At 37.6% G+C, this 21,308-nt stretch overlaps 1 protein-coding gene across 7 annotated transcripts in view; it reads left to right on the forward strand.

The window, feature by feature from the left end:
• The window catches only part of LOC106867322 (cilia- and flagella-associated protein 65), a 1,093,663-nt gene that overhangs the window by 736,741 nt on the left and 335,614 nt on the right, over positions 1-21,308 (forward strand). For all 7 annotated transcript variants that reach the window (XR_016243317.1, XM_089358289.1, XM_089358292.1 and 4 more), the window contains one exon: positions 20,353-20,481. Coding sequence is in view for 6 of the 7 variants with exons in the window: in XM_089358289.1 (XP_089214415.1) it covers positions 20,353-20,481 (129 nt within the window). In the remaining variant the exon portion in view is untranslated. The remainder of the gene's footprint in view (positions 1-20,352; positions 20,482-21,308) is intronic.

The raw sequence follows: 21,308 nt of genomic DNA on the forward strand, positions 1-21,308 counted from the left end.
TGCTTATATTACTTCTGCTTTCTCTGAAGTTTCTCAGAGAAAAAAAGAGACAAGAAAACAACATTGGGAAGAATTTATCACTCAGTACTAAGAAATGAAGCACTCAAACATGGTATTAATCATTCTCACCCACGCCTTTGTTCCTTTTTTTCTCCCCCCCCCCCCGTTTCTTTGATTTTTTTTTTCAAAAAATATTATTATCATTTATTTTTGTTACATTTCAAGCTTGATCAATATAATGAAAGGCAGTCATTATGTTACTTGTTTTGAAAGAGAAAAATAAATTAAACGCTCACTCACACACATATGCACGCATGCACACCCCCACATGCATGCATATGCAAACACACGCAAACACACGCAAACACATGCTGTGCAAGCACATAAAAAAAGAATGTAGAGAGAAATAACGAAGAAGATAGTGAGAGGTGGGTGGCTGGAGGGAAACTGATACATAAAATGAAAAATAAAATGTTACAATAAATCTCAATGAAAAATAACTTTTGACAATGACTTGTCTTGATAAGAAGAAACTGTGTTTCTTCTGTTAGTGGCTTCAATATAAACATAAGAGCTAACATACAAATCGGTTTTAAGATATATGTTTATAAGAACATTTCCTCGTTCCTAAATTGTTTATTAGGATTAACCAATCAAATGTATCCTTTGATAATAAAGGGGTGAAAAAGTAAAAATCCAAATTAAAAAAAAAAATAGTTAAAGGAAAGAAAAATGTTTCTGTCATGTTTAATACGTTTTGATGAGATTTTCCTGAGATTTCTCAACATTTTGGTGCACAAGAAGATTTAATTAAGCAGATTGGTTATTGGTTTTGGCAGAAGCGCTAGAGTGTCGGACAAAAGCAAAAATAAATAAAGACATACATAAATAAAATAAAATAAGATAAAAACAAGAAAATTATAATAGTTGAGGTATTTGGTTACGTAACTTTATAGGGAGATGAAACTAAATACAGCAAGTTCTTTAGTTTATATTGTTTATACAATAAGTCAGTTAATAAAACCAGCACAAAATTGAACTAAGTCTATAACAGATCAAAACTAAGCACCAAATCTGATATTTTTTTGAATATCCTCAACAAGATTTTCACTTAGTATATATCATTTCCAAACCAGAACACACGGGATTTAATGACTCTGGCAAGACTAGAGGTGAGAATAGAGCTAAATAGTGCCACCGCAATTTTTACCAGCATCACCATCATCATTATTTTACATCTTCTTTCAATGCTGACATTAGTTAGATGGGTGGTCCTGACTGGAATTAGCATGTATTCAGTTGTGGGGTATGTAATACTCCCCTAAATGCATCAGAAGAATGCATCTCTCTGGTGTGCTTTCCTTTTGGCTTGACTTCTGTAGCAAAGGTAAAGTGTCCTCACAGCCTTATGCTTTACAGAGGGAAGTGTGTGCGTACCTGCTCTAGAGAAGCAGTTGTGTCCTTGAAATGACAAAGGAAACCTTATGGACCATGTCTCAGTTCATTCCCCAACTCCTTTATAGAGTGAGAGACATGACTGGCAGAGGGTTTGAAAGGCAGAGGTGTAAATGGTGGTGATAAGACAGACGTGTGATAGGGTTATAAGTGATTGGGGTGTCCAGCATTTTGAGACAAATACATATATTCAAGGCGAAGTGACTGAGATATTGTTAGGTATTCAATAGCATCAGCTAGATTTGAAATACAAACGTAGCAGATCAAATGTAAATACTCTAAAGTGCTTAGCAACTCCTGTAAGATTTGAACTAGGAATTTGGTTACTTAAAACTAAATATAGCATGTTTAACAATCCATGTAAGATTCACACTAACAATATAGCTGGTCATAATTAAGTACCATATAGTGTTAAATACCCTCATTAATTTTAATTGAGAATATAAGAAATCAAAATTAAAGAGCAGTCTAGAATTCTTGTGATTACTTAATCAAACTGGAGTGATTACAAGCCTCTGAAATAAATACTTAGTTTATTAGCTGATACAGTTATGAGTGCTCTCATGGAAAGATTTGTCATTACAGGAAGCAAACTAGAAGAGACAGGGTTCCTTCTTCATCAAAGTTTTTCTTGTAGCAGTAGTTCAATGGTGTACTGTAAAATGATGAAACAATTATAAATCATAAAGTGTTGAAGTATCAATTGTTTGTTGCTAGTTGGACTGTGATATTTACTACTTATGATAAAATTTGGCTATGGGTATACATGAAGTGTAATCCTGAATTCTGATTACCCATTAAGAATCACATATGTGTCAGCTTGCAATTAACACACTTGTAACTTCCATGCATGCATTTATGTATGTGTATATCTGTTGGTCAATCTGTCTGTTTATCTATCTATGTTGCTGCACATGTGTGTGTGTGTGTGTGTGTGTGTGTAGGTGCAGGAGTGACTTTATGAATAGGCACAGGAATGGTTGTGTGCAAAGGTGCAGGAGTGGCTGTGTGATAAGAAGCTTCTCAACCACATGCTTCTGAGTTCAGTCCCACTGTGTGGCACCTTAGACAAGTGTCTTCTGCTATAGCAACGGGCTGACCAAAGCCTTATGAGTGGATTTGGTAGGCAGAAATTGAAAGAAGCCAATCATGTATATATATATATATATGTATATATATATATATATATATATATATATATATATATATATATATATATATATATATATATACATCTATATTTATATATGTATATGTATGTGTGTATATATATATATATATATATATATATATATATATATATATATATATATATATACATATATATTTATATATGTATATGTATGTGTATATATATATGTATATATATGTATTTATAGCCTTGCCCATGCATACTGCTTACACCTTCCCTCTCTTTAGAAGTAATTGTCCCTTTGCTATCACCACTAGATAAGAAACAATAGAATTCTGAGACAGTTAAAACTTTTGTCTAGAATCAATTACTAGCCTGATAGACCCTGCTATGTCAAGATGGACTTATATATTCTTCCTCTGCTCTCTCCCACTTGGTTTTAATATGTTGCCACATTTGTAATATGTCTTTTTTTCTACAGTTTTTCGTGCAGCTGAAGATTGCTCTTCATATTGCATTTAAGGTAATGCTCACATTACTTAAATAAATTGAAGTAGCATGAAACGGGCGTACTGCAATCACTTTTGAAATCCGTGTTGCTTATTATTTGATATATGTATATATATATATATATATATATATATATATCGTTTAACGTCTGCTTTCCATGCTAGCATGGGTTGGAATATATATATATATATGTGTGTGTGTGTGTGTGTGTGTTTGTCCCCCTACCATCACTGCTTGACAGCTGGTGTTGGTGTGTTTAAGTCCCTTTGGTTCAGCCAAAGAGACTGATATAATAAATACTAGGCTTAAAAAATAAGTACTAGGGCCGATTCATTTGACTAAAAATTCAAGGCTGTGTCCCAGCATGGATGCAGTATAATGGCAGAGACAAGTAAAAGACAAAGGATTTATATATATATATATATGTGTGTCTTGAATCCTATCTCTTAGTTTGATATCAATTATTCAAAGGATTCAAAAAAGAAGCAGCATGACAGTATATAAGCAAAAATATTTGTAAACACATAGAAATCTCATTAATCCTTGAGACCATTATAGAATGCATCATACATTCGCCTATTTGATTATCACTTGCAGAACATGTGACATATTCATCTTGTCACTTGTTTAAATTATGTGATATTTTCATGTCTTAAGTATTAAATGTGTAAAATACATGAAATCAAGAAAATCGTTATTGTTAATGAGAAAATGGTTACTGTTAGTGTTGATGAATAACTGAATGATTTCTCTTTTCTCATTACATGACCAGCCCTAAAGATATGGTAAATTAATAATATGAGAAATAAATTAGTTGAACCAGTTAGTAGTAGAAGATTCCTCACAAATATTGATTCAATGATTCACAAATTTCAGGCTTGTATTCAAAAGTACGAAAGACTGCAGCAATGAATGTAGAGGGATGAGTGTTCTATAAAGGATCAATCTATTTTATAGCTGTTAATATCATCCAAAGAATCTCTGGAGTAATATTACTCAACAGAGCACATAGCTAAAAGACAAGGCAGTCTCTCCAAGTCGAGCAGCTACTTCCCTATGTTAAGAGGTCACAGCCCCATTACTATGGTCATGTGATTAGAATGCTGCAGGAAAGAATCACAGGATAGATTCTTCAAACAGGAGACCTAGAGGTAGACGAAGAATGAGATGGTTAGATAATATTCATAATCTTCTGTGGTCATACTTGAGAATCTAGTTCGAAATGCTAAAGCTGGTTGCTTCTGATAGAATTGTAGGGAGGAGGTGCATGAAGACGTTGTACCCATGACCCTCCCAAACATAGTGGACAGATAAAGAGTGACAAATGGATATCATCTTCTTTGAATTCTAGATATATTTGAACAGAGGAAGAGTGAGGTGTCTTACTGAGTACCTAAACGTATACACATTCTGTGAGAATAATATTTTTAAAGACTTTTCACTAGACCCTGTTTGTTTTTTCCTCCAAGCTTATTTGTTTGAAGAGAGACTGAAGCTGAATAAACGAATTTCTTAGAAAGACCCACCTTGTTGAGAATAGCAGATAATTGAGTTGTTTCTATTGCATAAAAGTGTATAGTTTTCTGCAAGCACATGCTCAGATCACAATCAGCCTCTTTGGAAACGCACCCAAAATGATAACAAATAAATAAAAAATAGTAATGATGGAGTGCTGGTTATTGACAATAAACAATAATGGCAAATTAGGGTAGATTGTACAATATAAAAAAATATCTTATCCTTTCATATAATACATATATGCTTCCAGGATGCACATAAATCCCTAAATGACATTAATCTTGTCTTTTTTTTCCATATTTTACTTGTTTCAGTCACTTGACTGTGGCCATATTGGAGCACCACCTTGGAGGGCTTCAGTAAAACAAATCGACACCAGGACTTATTTTTTTAATGCCTATTCTATTCTAATACTTATACTATTGGTTTCTTTAAACACACCAACACTGGCTGTTGAGCAGTGGCAGGGGACACAGACACAAATTCACACACACACACACACACACACACACACACACACACACATATATATGTGTATGTATGTATATATATATATAAAAAGTATGAGTGTTTAGTTCACAAGTGATCTAAATGACCAGGTACGGTGTGTAAGTGCTGTAGCAGATTACCAGGGCTTCAAGGTTAAAGCTGATATAGTAGTTGTGGAGCCATTGTAGATTTCTGATATAACATATATAATTGTTAAAGAGGACAGTAAATGTTAAGATAAGACAAACATCTCAAATCATATACATTATTATTATTGGAAAAAATTTTCCAATAATACTAACATATATGACTTGAGATGTTTGCCTTGCCTTAACGTCTGTTATCCTCTTTAACAATTATATATATAGTTAGACATCATTACCTATCGATATCCTTGTTGCTTATTTTGATTTTAATCACCTTACTTTGAAATTGTATGGATAATACTGCACTGAATTCTGGTGCCTCAACTTAAGTACCATATTCATCTGAATCTAGATAGATAGACAGATATAGAGACAGATAGATAGGTAGATAGATAGATAGATAGATAGATAGATAGACAGATAGATAGATAGATAGATAGATAGATAGATAGATAGATAGATAGATAGGATTGTTTTAATTTCCATCTACCAAATCCACTCACAAGGTTTTGGTTGGCTCAAGGCTATGATAGAAGAATCTTGCCCACGGTTCCACACAGTGGAACCGAACCCAGAACCATGTGGTTTGGAAGCAAACTTCTTACTACATAGCCATGCCTGCACCTATATTAAGTGTATTATTCTGAAGAATCAAATAGTGTAATAACTTATTGAGTTCAGAGATGAACTTACTTTGAAAATGTCCTTGTTTTACCTGTTGATGAGTTGGATGGTTGATTTATTTCCAAGATCATTTTTATTAGCCTTGAATATGAAGTATAGTTGTTTACAGTGGGTGATTTTATTCTATTTTCTATATAAAGATTTGAATTACTTTTTGTATAGTAGTTGTCTATAATGTTTACAGTGTCCCAGTTGGTCTTCTTGTTGGTTTTGGTAACTGAAATGAGAGGAATCTGTAATGGTTAGTATAGGCTATTCAGTAAAGGTTCTTAGTCTTGCATGACTGGAAATAATTATGCTTAAAATACCTGACGTCATTTATTTTCTTCTTTGAAGTTTCCTGGCAATCATTACTAATGCTTCTCATTCAAAATTGTGTATTCCTAATTAGAAAGAACAGATCTTTATATGCTTATAAATGTTGGTTTGCTGGCAAATTTTATTGGATTTAAAATAGTATTTAATGGTGTTATCTAATTTTCTTTAAAGAAGTATATACTACAAATGGGTCTCATAATAAAATTATCAGTTTTCTGCATAAGGTGTTTTATGTATTTTTTTATTTTTATTTCCATCAAAAAGAGTTGTTTTATTTTTGCTTTGCTGAGTTGATTAAATATTTCTGCTTTGCCGTATATGTAAGTAAACAGTTTGTTGATATTCATGTGTGTTAGCTTGTTAGCATGTTAATAATATTCATGTGCATTTATCTGTTAAAGCAAGGCTTTCATTAAATGAATAAAATACTTAATACTTCACGAAGAACAATATGATATATTATTTTATTAATAACAGCTTTACAGAATGAATAGTGTTTTGATCTGAGGTGATTTTCTTCACATGTTGTAGTGGAGAAGTTCACCTTGGATCAAAATACTCACCAATAAAATAATATCATGTACTCTGTTTCTTGAAGTGTCAAACGATTTATTCTGTATATGAAAGCAACATTCTACCAAACACACACACACATACGCACATACATACACACATGCACACATACACCCACATATGCAGACACAGACAGACACCCACACCCACACACACACACCCACACACACATCCACACACACACAGACTCATGCATATTGTCTGTGTGTGTGTGTTACACATGTATAAATTACGTTCACTATTTTTCATGTGTAATTTGTAATTCTCAATGTCAGTAATTAGAAGAATAGATTCGTTAACATAAAGAAACAGAACGTTAAAACCAGTACAGGGAGGTAGGGTGGAAATCACAAATGCATAAACATTTCACTTTGCGTCATCACCACCACCACCAACAACAACAACAACAACAATAATCATTAGCACCACTGCTTCTGTCGCTGCCGTTGGTGCTTCTGTTGCTGCTGCCACCGTTGCTGTCATCGTCAACCCCTTCATATTCATTATACCCCCCCCCCCTTTCAGTGTTATTTACTTCTGTCAATGTAATCATTAAGAGTCTCAGCATTATCACCATTATGAGCGCCATCTCCATTGTTGTGTTTCCTCCTCCTCAGCATTGGCATCATTATTCACCAATTCCTTCGTCAATGTTGCCGTTATCATTATCTTCATCACTAAGCACCACCGCCACCACCACCACCACCAAAACTTCCCCTTCTCCTACTTATCATCATCATCGTCGTAGTCGTCATTCTAATCATCATCATCACCATCATCATCGTCATCGTTATCATCATCATCGTCATCGTTATCATCATCATCATGTTAATCACAAATAAGTCATCATCTAAATCACCACTTTTAACTATTGCGTTATACTCATGCACACACACATGTGGGTGCACAGACAGGCAGACAGACACTCTCAGACACACATGCACACTCTCACACACACACACACGCATGTGCGTGTGCAGACAGACACTCCCAGACACACATGTACACACACACACACACACACATGAAGCAGATGTTTAAAAGTTTACAACATGTATCAATCAGTGTGGGCCTGATGAATGGCACTGTTTCTGATGGTGGAGGTAGATGGGTGGGTGGGTGTGGGTGGGGTTCTTTTATGTAATTATTTATTTAATGTTTCATTTATTTATTTGGTTGGAAACATTAGAAACACTTTCATTCCAAGTAATTTGTCATAATTGCACAACTCACCACTTCTTGTTTTAATCACATCAGCATTCGAATCCATCATTGTCATCATCATTGCCATCATCATCATCGTCATCATCGTCATCAGCATCCTCTTCATCCTCATTGCTGTTGTCACTGTTCTCTTCCTCCTTATCATCATCAATCACCATCAACCACAGTAACTTCATCAGCATCATTAAGCACATAAACAGCAGCAGCAGCAACAAGAACAACACAACAATAATAAATAATAATTATAAATAAATAAATACATAAATAGATGAAATAATTAAAAATAATGAGTAATAAATAATAGACATGTGTGAGTATGTATGTATGTTTGTACAAAGGAGTGCTGAAAAGTTCCTGGCTTCAAGCGTTTCGTCAGACTCCTGGTTGGGAGTCCAAACTTCTGAGTTCTTATGTCTATAGGGGACGTGAGTTCGAGTCCCACAGATAGCTTTCGAAGTTTTGTTTATCCCAAAGGTATTTCAACCACCCAACATTGTGATCATGAGGCCAACAACCTAACCAATAAGCCACTCACCTTCACTAACAGTAATAACTACACAATATGATATTTAGTGAAGTATGATATAACAGAGCGATTTTTCACTTTACTACGTGTTTAAATCTATTTTCTTTTCTGTTCCATTTGATATTTTCTTCTACTGCTTTTCATTGTCTTTCCATCCATATTAATGCATTACACTTGTCACCAGCATTCTAATGGTCAAAAGTTTTTGCCTGTTTGAAAAATAACAAATAAACTTATTTTTAATGGTGTTTAATTAATATTCTTAATGTGTCAGTGGCAGTAATTGTATGCAAGAATAATCATCTCTTTACTAATCTAAGTGGTTTCATAAAATTTTTTTCCTCATTGATGGTTTTCAAGTAGCACCTGTCTAGGTGTTCAGGCCTGCATGGTTCATATGTACACTCCTTGAACGTAAACAAAGTCTCTCCAATTTATCTTGATGTCTGGGATCTGTGAAGGTTACATGCACACTGTTTTCCCCTTGACTCAAACCATGAAAAAAAACAAAAAACATAAAGGACGTCTTTTATAAAATATGTTGTGTGGCTGTGTCGTAAGAAGCTTGCTTCCCAACTACATGGTTTGGGGTTCAGTCCCACAGTGTAGCACTTTGGGCAAGTGTCTTCTACTATAGCCTTGGGTTGACCAAAGCCTTGCAAGTGGATTTGGTAGACGGAAACTGAAAGAAGCTTGTCATATAATATATATATATATATATATATATATATATATATATATATATATATACTCTCTTTACTCTTTTAATTGTTTCAGTCATTTGACTGCAGCCATGCTGGAGCACCACCTTTTAGTCGAGCAAATCGACCCCAGGACTTATTCTTTGGAAGCCTAGTACTTATTCCATCGGTCTGTTTTGCTGAACTGCTAAGTTACAGTGACATAAACACACCACCATCGGTTGTCAAGCGATGTTGTGGGGACAAACACAGACACACAAACATATACACACACATACATATATATATATATACATATATACAACGGGCTTCTTTCAGTTTCTGTCTACCAAATCCACTCACAAGGCTTTGGTTGGCATGAGGCTATAGTAGTAGACACTTACCTAAGGTGCCATGCAGTGGGAATGAACCCAGTGACAAAGGGCACTAATCAGCACCAGTATTGCTGAAAATAAGAGTCAAAACAACTCAATAGCCACAGAAAGTTAATGACTGACATGGGAAGTAATCTCCCTACATCGGTGATGTCGTATTTTGATACTGACACGTTTACTGTTTATGAAATCAGCATGTAATTTTAATGGAAATCTCATAAACTGACAAGGTGAGCTGAGTTTTTAACCCTAGGTGTGGTGAGAGCCACTGATGACCATTTTTTCACCACGACTACTTGACAATTGGTGTTGATGTGTTTATGTCCCTGTAACTTAGTATTTTGGCTGAAGAGATTAGTAGAATAAGTATTAGGCATTAGAAAAAACATGTTCTGGGGTTGATTTGTTCTGCAAAAACCCTTCAAGGTGGTGCTCCAGCATGGCTGAAGTCAAATGACTGAAACAAGTAAACAATAAAAGATTTAAGATAAAAAATATTTGCTTTGCTTCCAATGAAAATAATCAAGTCTCACTCAGCTGCTTGACCTACAAGAGACAGCAGCAAAGTATCCTTCATTCACATTACTGTTAAGCAAAAAAAAAAATAATAATAAAAAGGAAGGACTCATTGAATAATGTAGTTTTAGGTATAATGCATCTGGAAAACTAAGAAAATAAAGCATAGTTACAACTTACTTGGGTTTGAACCAGGGCAGAACGATAACAATAACAGTAGCCACTATAGCAACTTCAACAACAGTAATAGCAGCAGCAGCAGCAACAACAACAACAGCAAAAACAGTAGCCACAATAACAATTCTATGAAATTGACTGTGTTATTACATATGAGTAACTATTCACTCAAGTCTCTCTTCTATGTGTATCAGACATTCTAAACGAGATATTTAATATCATAAACAGCATGGATGAGTTCAGCTTCAAAGAATTAATTTTACCTCTTTTATTTTTCATTTCCTTTTGTTTGTTTCTTTTTTCTTTTGGTTCAATTATCATATTTTCATTTCAAAACTTCTGTTGTATTATTATTACTACTACTACTACCTTTTATTGTGGAGTCATTGTATCAAGTAAAATTGATAAAGTGCCTACCAGTCTCAAGAGGTTTTCATTTGGTAAGTTTTCCACTGATATTTTGGCAAAAAGAATTCCATCATGTTGATGAGAAATTCTGACCAGTTGAGTGACTTTTCCTTTTTATTTTTTAAGACCTTGTTTTCACAGCTGTATAGTTTTCCTGTTGCATCTTCTGAGATGTTAAGTAGAAATAGAAGCTGTCTTTGTGTAGTCAGTCAAAGTGGCGGTAATGGTGTGTCAGGATATATAACTCAGAGAGTGCATCTCCATGAATAAACCAAAGTTAAGTTAATACTGATTTCACATTTTGGCACAAGGCCAGCAATTTTTGGGTAGTATATAAGTTGATTATATCAACCCCAGTTTTCAGCTCGTATATCATTTTCATTATTTCAGTTGACACTAAGGAGTAATTCTGAACTTGTTTTGATCTTATTTTGAACTCATCAGTAAGATAATAAACCAGATAGTACATCGATTGGTGTAAAAAATGTTACCAGAATAAATAACTCAACAATGACATCTGCATGAAAAATATGTCAGTTTTAGCAAAGCTAACTTGGAGTAATTATGTGGCCAGGATAAAATGATAGTAATTAGTGACTTGCAAAGAGGGTTGAGATACAAAGTAAACTCTACATACCTGCACAGGGATAATGACTGTAAGTCACAAATGGGTTTGAAAGATCTCACATTTCTAAACGATATTGCAATTAAGAATGGAGTCTTGCTTTGTGGCATGATTTGAAATGAGAAAAACGTCTAACTGTTGAGTTGATGGTGAACCGAGAAAATAATATGGTGTGGGAGTGTGAAAAGAAATGTCAAAATATAAAGGAATATGAGACTTAGGAAATCCTGTAAAGCACAATGGTGAAGGTGTTCCTTGTTTTATAACAGAGATGAAATATCATGGCTTTGTGTTTATATCCTTTATGTCTTGCCTAACTGACATTGAACGTAGGAAGGACAATAGAACAGTGATTCATGAACTGGAGAGGGAAGGAGAAAATGCTTCATAATATGAGAGAAAGACTGAAGTTAACAGCAAAGAATGAATTCTCCATAAGTAGCAAAGCAAAATAGTTGCTGCATAGCTGGAGTGGTTAAAGAGGGCCATGGAAGGATGATAGAAGGGAAAAAGCATGCTACAGTGTCAGCTAAAATGATGGAGACATTCCCTTATAACATCAATGATGTTCAGCAGCACCGAAAAAAGTGGTACTATCAAAAAAGTTGTCAAAATCATTGGGATCTTAAGTTGACAGCTGATGAAGGGTACAGTATGCAGTGCAATTTGCTTGTATAATATAATATAATATAATCTCTTACTAGCTGGCTCTGTGCCATCAAAAATGACAGCTAATTGTAGTATTTTATATATAAATAAAGTACAAAATAAGGTACATAATAATCACAGATTCATACATGCACACACATACACACATACACTCACAGAGAGTTGAAACGCTGTTTGATTTTTCTTTTCAGCATCGAAAGTTCACCATCCCACTTCCATTGTACACACACACACACACACACATGACTCCCTTTTACATACACACATATATACTCACTCAGAGCTGAGACATTGATTTTTCTGTAAGTGTTGAATGTTCATCATCCCACTTCCAGTTTGATATCACCCCTTCCTTCCTTATTCATCTATCACCGCTTCCTTTCTCATTCATATGTTGTGACAGAGAAATGCACAAGAGTATTATTATAGTAGATTCTTTTACTTGTCTCAGTCATTGAACTGCAATTATGATAATACACTGTCTTAAAGGCGTTTTAATTAATCAAATCAGGTCTAGGACTTAACTTCTTTAATGTCTGACAGCGAGTATTTATTCTATTGGTCTTTTCTGATCAAACTTATAAGTTACAAGGATGTAAAGGAACCAACACCAGTTGTCAAACATTGTAACACAAAGTGAAACACACACACACAAATGCATGCTTGTATGTATGATTGTCTGTGTGTATGTACATATATGTGTGTATGTGTGTGTACATATAACTATATGTACACACAAATATATATGCATATAAACATACACAGTGCATACACACAAATGCATGCACACACATACATACACATGCATGCACACACATACATACACATGCATATGACAAAGCATTGGTTGGTCTCAAGCTATGTGCTTATGAAGTGAATGTCTTAAATGCCTTGCTGTATGTGTACATATGGATATTGGTTACATGCACATACATACATATACACACACACACAGAGACAGACACACACATATATATATATATATATATTGGTTTTATATATATATATACATGCATATATATACATATTGGTTATATATATATATATATATATATATATATATATATATATATATATATATATACATATGTTATATATATATATATATATATATATATACATATGTTATATATATATATATATATATGTGTGTGTGTGTGTGTGTGTGTGTGTGTGTGTGTGTGTGTGTGTGAGTGTGTATAAATAATATTACACTCTCTTTTTCTTTCTCTCTCTCTCTATTCATATATATATGCATACGTACATACATACATACATATATATATATATATATATTGACACACACACTCATACTGTTGCAATATATAAAAAGTGCCCATTAACCTTTCCTCGTGTCTAATGGAATATATTACAATTGTATGCACAAGAGACAGTTGAACAGAGATAATGAAATATTGCAAGTAGGAGAGATATATATATTAACTCTTCTTTCCTAATCACCTTCTGCTCTCTTCTGGCTGCACTGAACTGTCTAGAAACTTTTGTCTCATAGCAGTCCTGTCTTCTAATGTTTTGCTCCTCCATGCAGCACATGTGAGTGATGGTGAGCAGAATTCCTCTGGACGTATTCAATATGTCATTGAGAAATTTTAAAAACCAAGATCATCATCATCATCACCATTCATCTCTCTCCTCCCCTTCTTCTTCTTCTTCTTCTTCTTCTTCTTCTTCTTCTTCTTCTTCTTCTTCTTCTTCTTCTTCTTCTCCTCTTCCTCCTCCTTTTTCCTCCTCTTCTTCCTCTGCCACTTCTGCCTTGTAGTTGTCATCCACCTCCTCTTCTCCCTCCTTTTCTTCTTCTTCTTCTTCTTCTTCTTCTTCTTCTTCTTCTTCTTCTTCTTCATCTCCTCCTCTTTCTCCTTTTCTTCTTCCTCGGCCTCTCCTGCCTCCTCCTCCTCCTCCTTCTTCTTGTTCTTCTTCTTCTTCCTCTTTTTACCCTCCTCTTTTTCCCTCCACTTCTTCCTCTGCCTCTCCTTACTCTGCCTCTTCTTTTTCTTCTTCCTCTGCCTCTTCTTCAATTTTCAAAGTTCAGTAGCCATAAAGCATGTAGAATCTAACATGTGGCTCAGTGGTTAGGGTACTCAACTCACAGTCATAAGGCCACAAGTTCGATTCCTGATGGTGTGTTGTATCCTTGAGCTAGACACTTTATTTCTCATTGCCCCAGTCCACTCTGCTGGCAAAAATGATTTGTACCTGTAATTCAAAGGGTCAGCCTTTTCACACTGTCTGTCATGCTGAATCTTCCTGAGAATTATACCTGTTGAATGCTCAACCACTTGCACATTAATTGCATGAGCAAGCTGTTCTGTTGATCAGATCAACTGGAGCCCTTGGTATTATAACCGATGGAGTGTCAGTATAGAGTCTAGCATTTCAGCTCACTGTCCCCAGTGGCACAGTTAACAGGGGAGCAAGTGGGGTGACCGCTCTTCCTGAGCGCATTTTTCAAAATTGGCACCTTTCCAAGAATTTATTTTAACTCTTTAGTTACCTGCATCAGTAGTTGTAAGTCTCATATATAAAGACATTCTTACCAAATCTTTAAAGACATTGTTACTCCAATCTCATCTGGCAGAGTTTCTACAGCTAGATGCCCTTCCTAACGCCAACCACTCTGAGAGTTTAGTGGGTGCTTTTTACGTGCCACTGGCACGAGGGCTGGTCCAGCAGTACTGGCAACGGTCATGCTCAAATGGTATTTTTTACGTGCCACCTACACAGGAGTCAGTCCAATGTTTTGTTCACATGCCATCGGCACTAGTGTCAGTAAGGCGAAGCTGGAAACGATCGCGCTCAAATGGTGCTTTTTACATTCCACCGGCACCGGAGCAAGACCGCTGCTCTGGCAGTGATCCCGCTCGGATGGTGCTGTTAGCACTCCATTGGCATGAGTGCCAGTCATTGAATTTGGTTCAGTTTTGATCTCATTTGCCCCAACAGGTCTTGAAGGATGCATTTTGAGTCACCCTTTTTTACTATAGATATCATGTTGCTCTACCAAATGGTAACATGATGATCTTGATATGGCACACTTTCAGTTCATATTGTTCAATATTTTCTGCTTATTTGTGGACAATTCTATTAATTTGAATTTGTTTTGTCTTTTATTTTATTTGCAATGGCTTCTTCAAATTCTGAAGAATTTACAAAATGAAGAACAAGTTTGTTTTCTATAAATTATTTCAAAGAAGGCAAAAAGAATAATAGGATAAATATGACCTTATGGGCTCACATTGACATAAAGGAATCTAAAGGCTTGGTATTTAGTGATATGTCAGTATTAATAATGATTTTTTTTTGACATTGTACATGTAAAAGTTTACATGTTTATGGAGAAAGGGCATACTTAATTTAATCTCTCTCAAAACATTAATTCTTATTTGTATTATCTTTTAAAATGAAAGGCAAATTTGATTTCAAATGTCATTGAATAGTAAATTATATTTCATTCAGTGACTGTACCATTCTTACCACTCGACTGCTTTATCAGTTCAAATAGTAATTAATGATTTTTATTCATATTTCTTAACATGAATTTTCAAAATAAATATAGCATTTTAATTAATTTTTTTCCAATTTTTATTATTTTATTTTTCCAATGCATCCTTTCCACTGCTGTAGTAAAAATGTCAATATCTAATAGAAATGATTAAATATAATTAATTTTATTTATGTAATTATTTTTCAATTTATTTTATATTTTTATGAGAAATTGATTCAGTTTAAACGCCTAAATGTCTGATACAAGTTTTTTTTAAATAGAATTATAATTGTTTAGACAATTAACCTCATCTTTAGAGATGAAACATTTTTTTACAGATTTACATCTACACTATGTTTCAATCATATTGGTCTCCAATTAACAGAATACCTGCCTTCAGGTATACCAGGAAAAATCATTATTAAATATTAGTTTAGCAGTAATAAAAAACAATTCTTAGTGCAAATACTCAGGTAAGCAGTATTGTTCAGTGAATCAGCATCAGTATATGACTGGTATTTATTATATTTATCATGGATTAACTCTTTAACATTCAGATTACCCTGTCAAATGTAATGCTATTCACAGTTCTTTGAATTAAGGATGCATTATCTCATAACTTCAAGATTGTGATGGTGCGATTGTTTGTTTTTAGAATGACATTGCAGGATAGGTGTGATAGGCCAAATGTAACTGGTTTGAACATAAAATGTATAGAATATTTAAGCCAGATAAAAAATGGTAAAGACTCCCTTTGGTTATGAATGACCATGGGATTGCACCTAGAAAGTTACCCTCTCAGGCACAAGTCCGGGCAAGGTTATTTATGGAAAACCAGCAGTCGCCCATGCATATCGGCCTCCCCTCTCCACGCCACGAATGTCATCCAATGGAAAGGCAAAGGGGCCGATATAGCTTGGCACCAGTGACGTTGCAACTCATTTCTATAGCCGAGTGAACTGGAGCAACGTGAAGTAAAGTGTTTTGCTCAAGAATGCAACACACAGCCTGGTCTGGGTATTGAACTCACTGCCGCATGATTATGCGTCCAACGCTCTATCCACTGAGCTGGTTTAAATGCTAAAGCTTTAATGATAAAGCAACTGGCTCCAATGCAGTTTGAATTTAGAATGCAGTTACATACTGCTTGAACATTTTTGGCTTTCCACTGCTGTGAAACGTTAGCACTTGATCATAAATTTCAAAGGTGAGGTGTACAGAATTTATTTCTTCAAACTTCACAAGAATGAAAGTTAAAGTCGACCATGATGGGATTTTAACTCAGAAGTTAAAGGAACATATCCCCTGTAGCGCAGGGGATAGCACACTGGACTTCTAATCCAGAGGTTGTGGGTTTGTATCCCACCAGGAATGATGATTCACTTTTTCATAGGTGCAGGTATGGCTGTGTGATAAGAAGCTGACTTCCCGACCACATAGTTCTGGGTTCAGTTCCACTGTGGGGCACCTTGGGAAAGTGTCTTCTACTGTAGCCTCAGGCTGACCAAGGCCTTGTGAGTAGATTTGGCAGACGGAAACTGAAAAGAAGCCTGTCGTGTATATATATATATATATATATATATATATATATATATATATATATATATATGTATATATGTTTGTGTGTCTGTGATTGTTCCCCCACCATTGCTTGACAACCGATGTTGGTGTGTTTACATCGTTGTAACTTAGTGGTTCAGCACAAGAGACCAATAGAATAAGTACTAGGCTTACAAAGAATAAATCCTGGGGTCAATTTATTTGACTAAAAGCAGTGTTCCAGCATGGCCACAGTCAAATCGGTGAAACAAATAAAAGAATAAAAGAATAAATACTGCAAGATATTGATGACCAAATATTGTCAGAGCATCCAACCCATACCAGCTTGGAAAATGAATGTGGAATGTTGATGGTTATGATTGATTACACACAACGAGAAACAATAAGTCATTAATGGGGTTGTGTTTCACTATATTGTTCCAAACAATCAAGATGGCTGTTATTGTTGGTTAGCTTCAGGCGAGGCTTGATTGAGCAAGTCTATTATAAAAGATATTCTAGCTCTGTGAATTTCAAACAAATGAAAGGCAGAAGATGGAATATACGAGAATTTATTATCAATCACGACAATTGTGTCGACACATCTAACATCAATTCCTCTTGTATGGGACGTTCAACAACTGGTTCAGGAGCATCCGGTGGTGCAGATGTATCTCGTCGGGTGATAAATAAATAAAAACAACTCATTAAAAATGACTATTCTACAATGTAACTTTCTGTTTTGTAGAAAGGAGAACAGCCAGACAGGAAAAATCTTCAAATATATAAGATCAAAAATAAAATTGCAAAAGTTGAAGATTTAAAGATATACTACTACTACAACAACAATTACTACTACTACTACTAATAATAATAAGAAGAATAATATTACTGCTCCTCTTCTCCTCCTCCTCTCCTCCTCCTCCTCCTCCTCCTCTTCTCCTCCTCCTCCTCTTCTCCTCCTCCTCCTCTTCTCCTCCTCCTCCTCTTCTCCTCCTCCTCTTCTCCTCCTCCTCCTCCTCCTCGTCTCCTCCTCCTCTTCTCCTTCTCCTCCTCTTCTCCTTCTCCTCCTCCTCCTCTTCTCCTCCTCCTCCTCCTCTTCTCCTCCTCCTCCTCCTCTTCTCCTCCTCCTCCTCTTCTCCTCCTCCTCCTCTTCTCCTCCTCCTCTTCTCCTCCTCCTCCTCCTCGTCTCCTCCTCCTCCTCGTCTCCTCCTCCTCTTCTCCTTCTCCTCCTCTTCTCCTTCTCCTCCACTTCTCCTTCTCCTCCTCTTCTCCTTCTCCTCCTTTTCTCCTCCCCCTCCTCTTCCCCTCCTCCCCCTCCTCTCCTCCTCCCCCCTCCTCTCCTCATTCTCACTTCCTCCCCCTCACTTCCTCCCCCTCACTTCCTCCCCCTCACTTCCTCCCCCTCACTTCCTCCCCCTCACTTCCTCCCCCTCACTTCCTCCCCCTCACTTCCTCCCCCTCACTTCCTCCCCTCCTCACTTCCTCCCCTCCTCACTTCCTCCCCCTCCTCACTTCCTCCCCTCCCCACTTCCTCCCCTCCTCACTTCCTCCCCTCCTCACGTCCCCTCCTTCTCCCCTCCCCCTCCTTCTCACCTCCCCCTCCTTCTCCCCCCTCCTTCTCCCCTCCCCCTCCTTCTCCCCCTCCTTCTCCCCTCCCCCTCCTTCTCCCCTACCCCTCCTTCTCCCCTCCCCTCCTTCTCCCCTCCCCTCCTTCTCCCCTCCCCTCCCCTCATTCTCCCCCTCCCCTCCTTCTCCCCTCCCCTCCTTCTCCACCCTCCTTCTCCCCTCCCCTCCTTCTCCCCTCCCCTCCTTCTCCACCCTCCTTCTCCCCTCCCCTCCTTCTCCCCTCCCCTCCTTCTCCCCTCCCCCTCCTTCTCCCCTCCCCCTCCTTCTCCCCTCCCCCTCCTTCCCCCCTCCTTCTCCCCTCTCCTCCCCCCTCCCCCTCCTTCCCCCTCCCCTCCTTCCCCCTCCCCTCCTTCCCCCTCCCCTCCTTCTCCCCTCCCCTCCTTCTCCCCTCCCCTCCTTCTCCCCCTCCCCTCCTTCTCCCCCTCCCCTCCTTCTCCCCCTCCCCTCCTTCTCCCCCTCCCCTCCCCTCCTTCTCCCCTCCACTCCTTCTACTCATCCCCTCCCCTCGTACTCCACCGCCACCTCATCCTCCACAGCCACCACCTCCTCCTCCACCGCCACCACCTCCTCCTCCACCGCCACCACCTCCCCTCCTTTCCTCCTCCTTCTCCCCTCCTTTCCTCCTCCTCCTTCTCCCCTCCCCCATCCCCCTCCTCCTCCTCTCCTCCACCTCTCCTCTCCTCCTCCCCTCCTCTCCTCCTCCTCTCCTCCTCCTCTCCTCCTCCTCTCCTCTCATCCTCTCCTCCTCTCCTCTCATCCTCTCCTCCTCCTCTCCTCTCATCCTCTCCTCCTCCTCTTTCCTCCTCCTCTCCTCTCATCCTCTCCTCCTCCTCTCCTCTCATCCTCTCCTCCTCCTCTCCTCTCATCCTCTCCTCCTCCTCTTTCCTCCTCCTCTCCTCCTCCTCTCCTCCTCCTCTCCTCCTCCTCCTCTCCTCCTCCTCCTCTCCTCCTCCTCCTCCTCCTCCTCCTCTCCTCCTCTGCGCCTCCTCCTCTGCTCCTCCTCCTCTGCTCCTCCTCCTCTCCTCCTCCTCTCCTCCTCCTCTCCTCCTCCTCTCCTCCTCTCCTCCTCCTCTCCTCCTCATCTCCTCCTCCTCTCCTCATCCTCTCCTCCTCCTCTCCTCCTCCTCTCCTCCTCCTCTCCTCCTCCTCCCCTCCTCCTCTCCTCCTCCTCCTCCTCTCCTCTCCTCCTCCTCCCCTCCCCCTCCCCTCCTCCTCCCACTCCTCATCCTCCCCTCCTCCTCCTCATCCTCCTCCTCCTCCTCCTCCTCCTCCTCCTCCCCTCCCCTCCCCCTCCCCCCTCCCCTCCCCATCTCATCCTCCTCCTCCCCTCCTCCTCTTCCTATCCTCCTCTTCCTATCCTCCTCTTCCCCCTCCTCCCCATTGCTACCACTATTGCTGCGGCTGCTGCTAATTTGGTAACATTTAATGCACACTGTCAACAAATCTCACTTTTCCTGCCATTTAATCTTCACATGTATAAACATCTTAAACAATGACATCATCAACCCCCCCCCACCCCCACCACTTCCCATCCATACACACGTAGACATACAGACACGCATGCACCACACTTACACATTTTGTCTTGCTATTCACTGATATTAAAATATTGTATTTCTTTAATTCTATCTTTCCAGCAATACAGCTCAGTGAACAAGAACTTGTTATGGCTGCGAAATCAAAACAAATCCTCACCATAGTCGTTGTGCCGCCTGCCCATGGAACATTTCAGTTTACCATTTCTTACAAACTCATACTCAACGAAGGTATTTCATGCACCATTGGACACTAGACACATTTGCATGTACTTGTGTATATTTGTGCATACATATGTACATATATATATGTGTGTGTGTGTGTGTGTGTGTGTGTGTGTACACATATGTATATGCACACACACACATATATATGTATATATGCATATATACATATTCAATATACTTATATATACACGTGTGTGTATTCATGTCTGTAGATAAATATATATGTGTATATAAATATACATGTACACACACACACACACACACACACACATATATATATATATATATATGTATATATATATATATAATACACACATACACTCACACACTCACACACAGACATACACACACAAACATTTGTACGTGCATTTTTTTTTACTGGTGCAAAAAATTGTTTGTAAAAGAGAAAAGATAGAACTCAGCATGAGATTTAGAATTTTTATCTTTTATTGAAAGCTGGAATTTTCCTAGCACACTTCTCTCAGATTTACATTTCCAATTTTCTGAAGTTCTCAATATATGATTCCTTTCTTGAAGGGCAAATCTGGTTTTTTTTTTTTTTTTTTTTTTTTTTTGTGGCAGTTGTTAATTCACTATCTTCATTAGACATTTAGTTGCAATATTTGCCTACTGTAGTTCTCGATGTCATTAGACATGTTTTTTATGCAGCAGTTTTCCTTATCTTACTTTTTTTTGTGTGTTGTTCATGTTGTTGAATATATTAAATTTATGCCAATTTTTTAAGGCATTTTCATTTAGAACAGTCGTTCTCAACCATGTTTTACTTATGGACCCCATTGCCATTTGATATTTTTTAACAATCCTATTAT

The sequence above is a fragment of the Octopus bimaculoides genome, chromosome 10 (assembly GCF_046866305.1).
Source record: "Octopus bimaculoides isolate indiv1 chromosome 10, ASM4686630v1, whole genome shotgun sequence".
Lineage (NCBI taxonomy): Eukaryota > Metazoa > Mollusca > Cephalopoda > Octopoda > Octopodidae > Octopus > Octopus bimaculoides.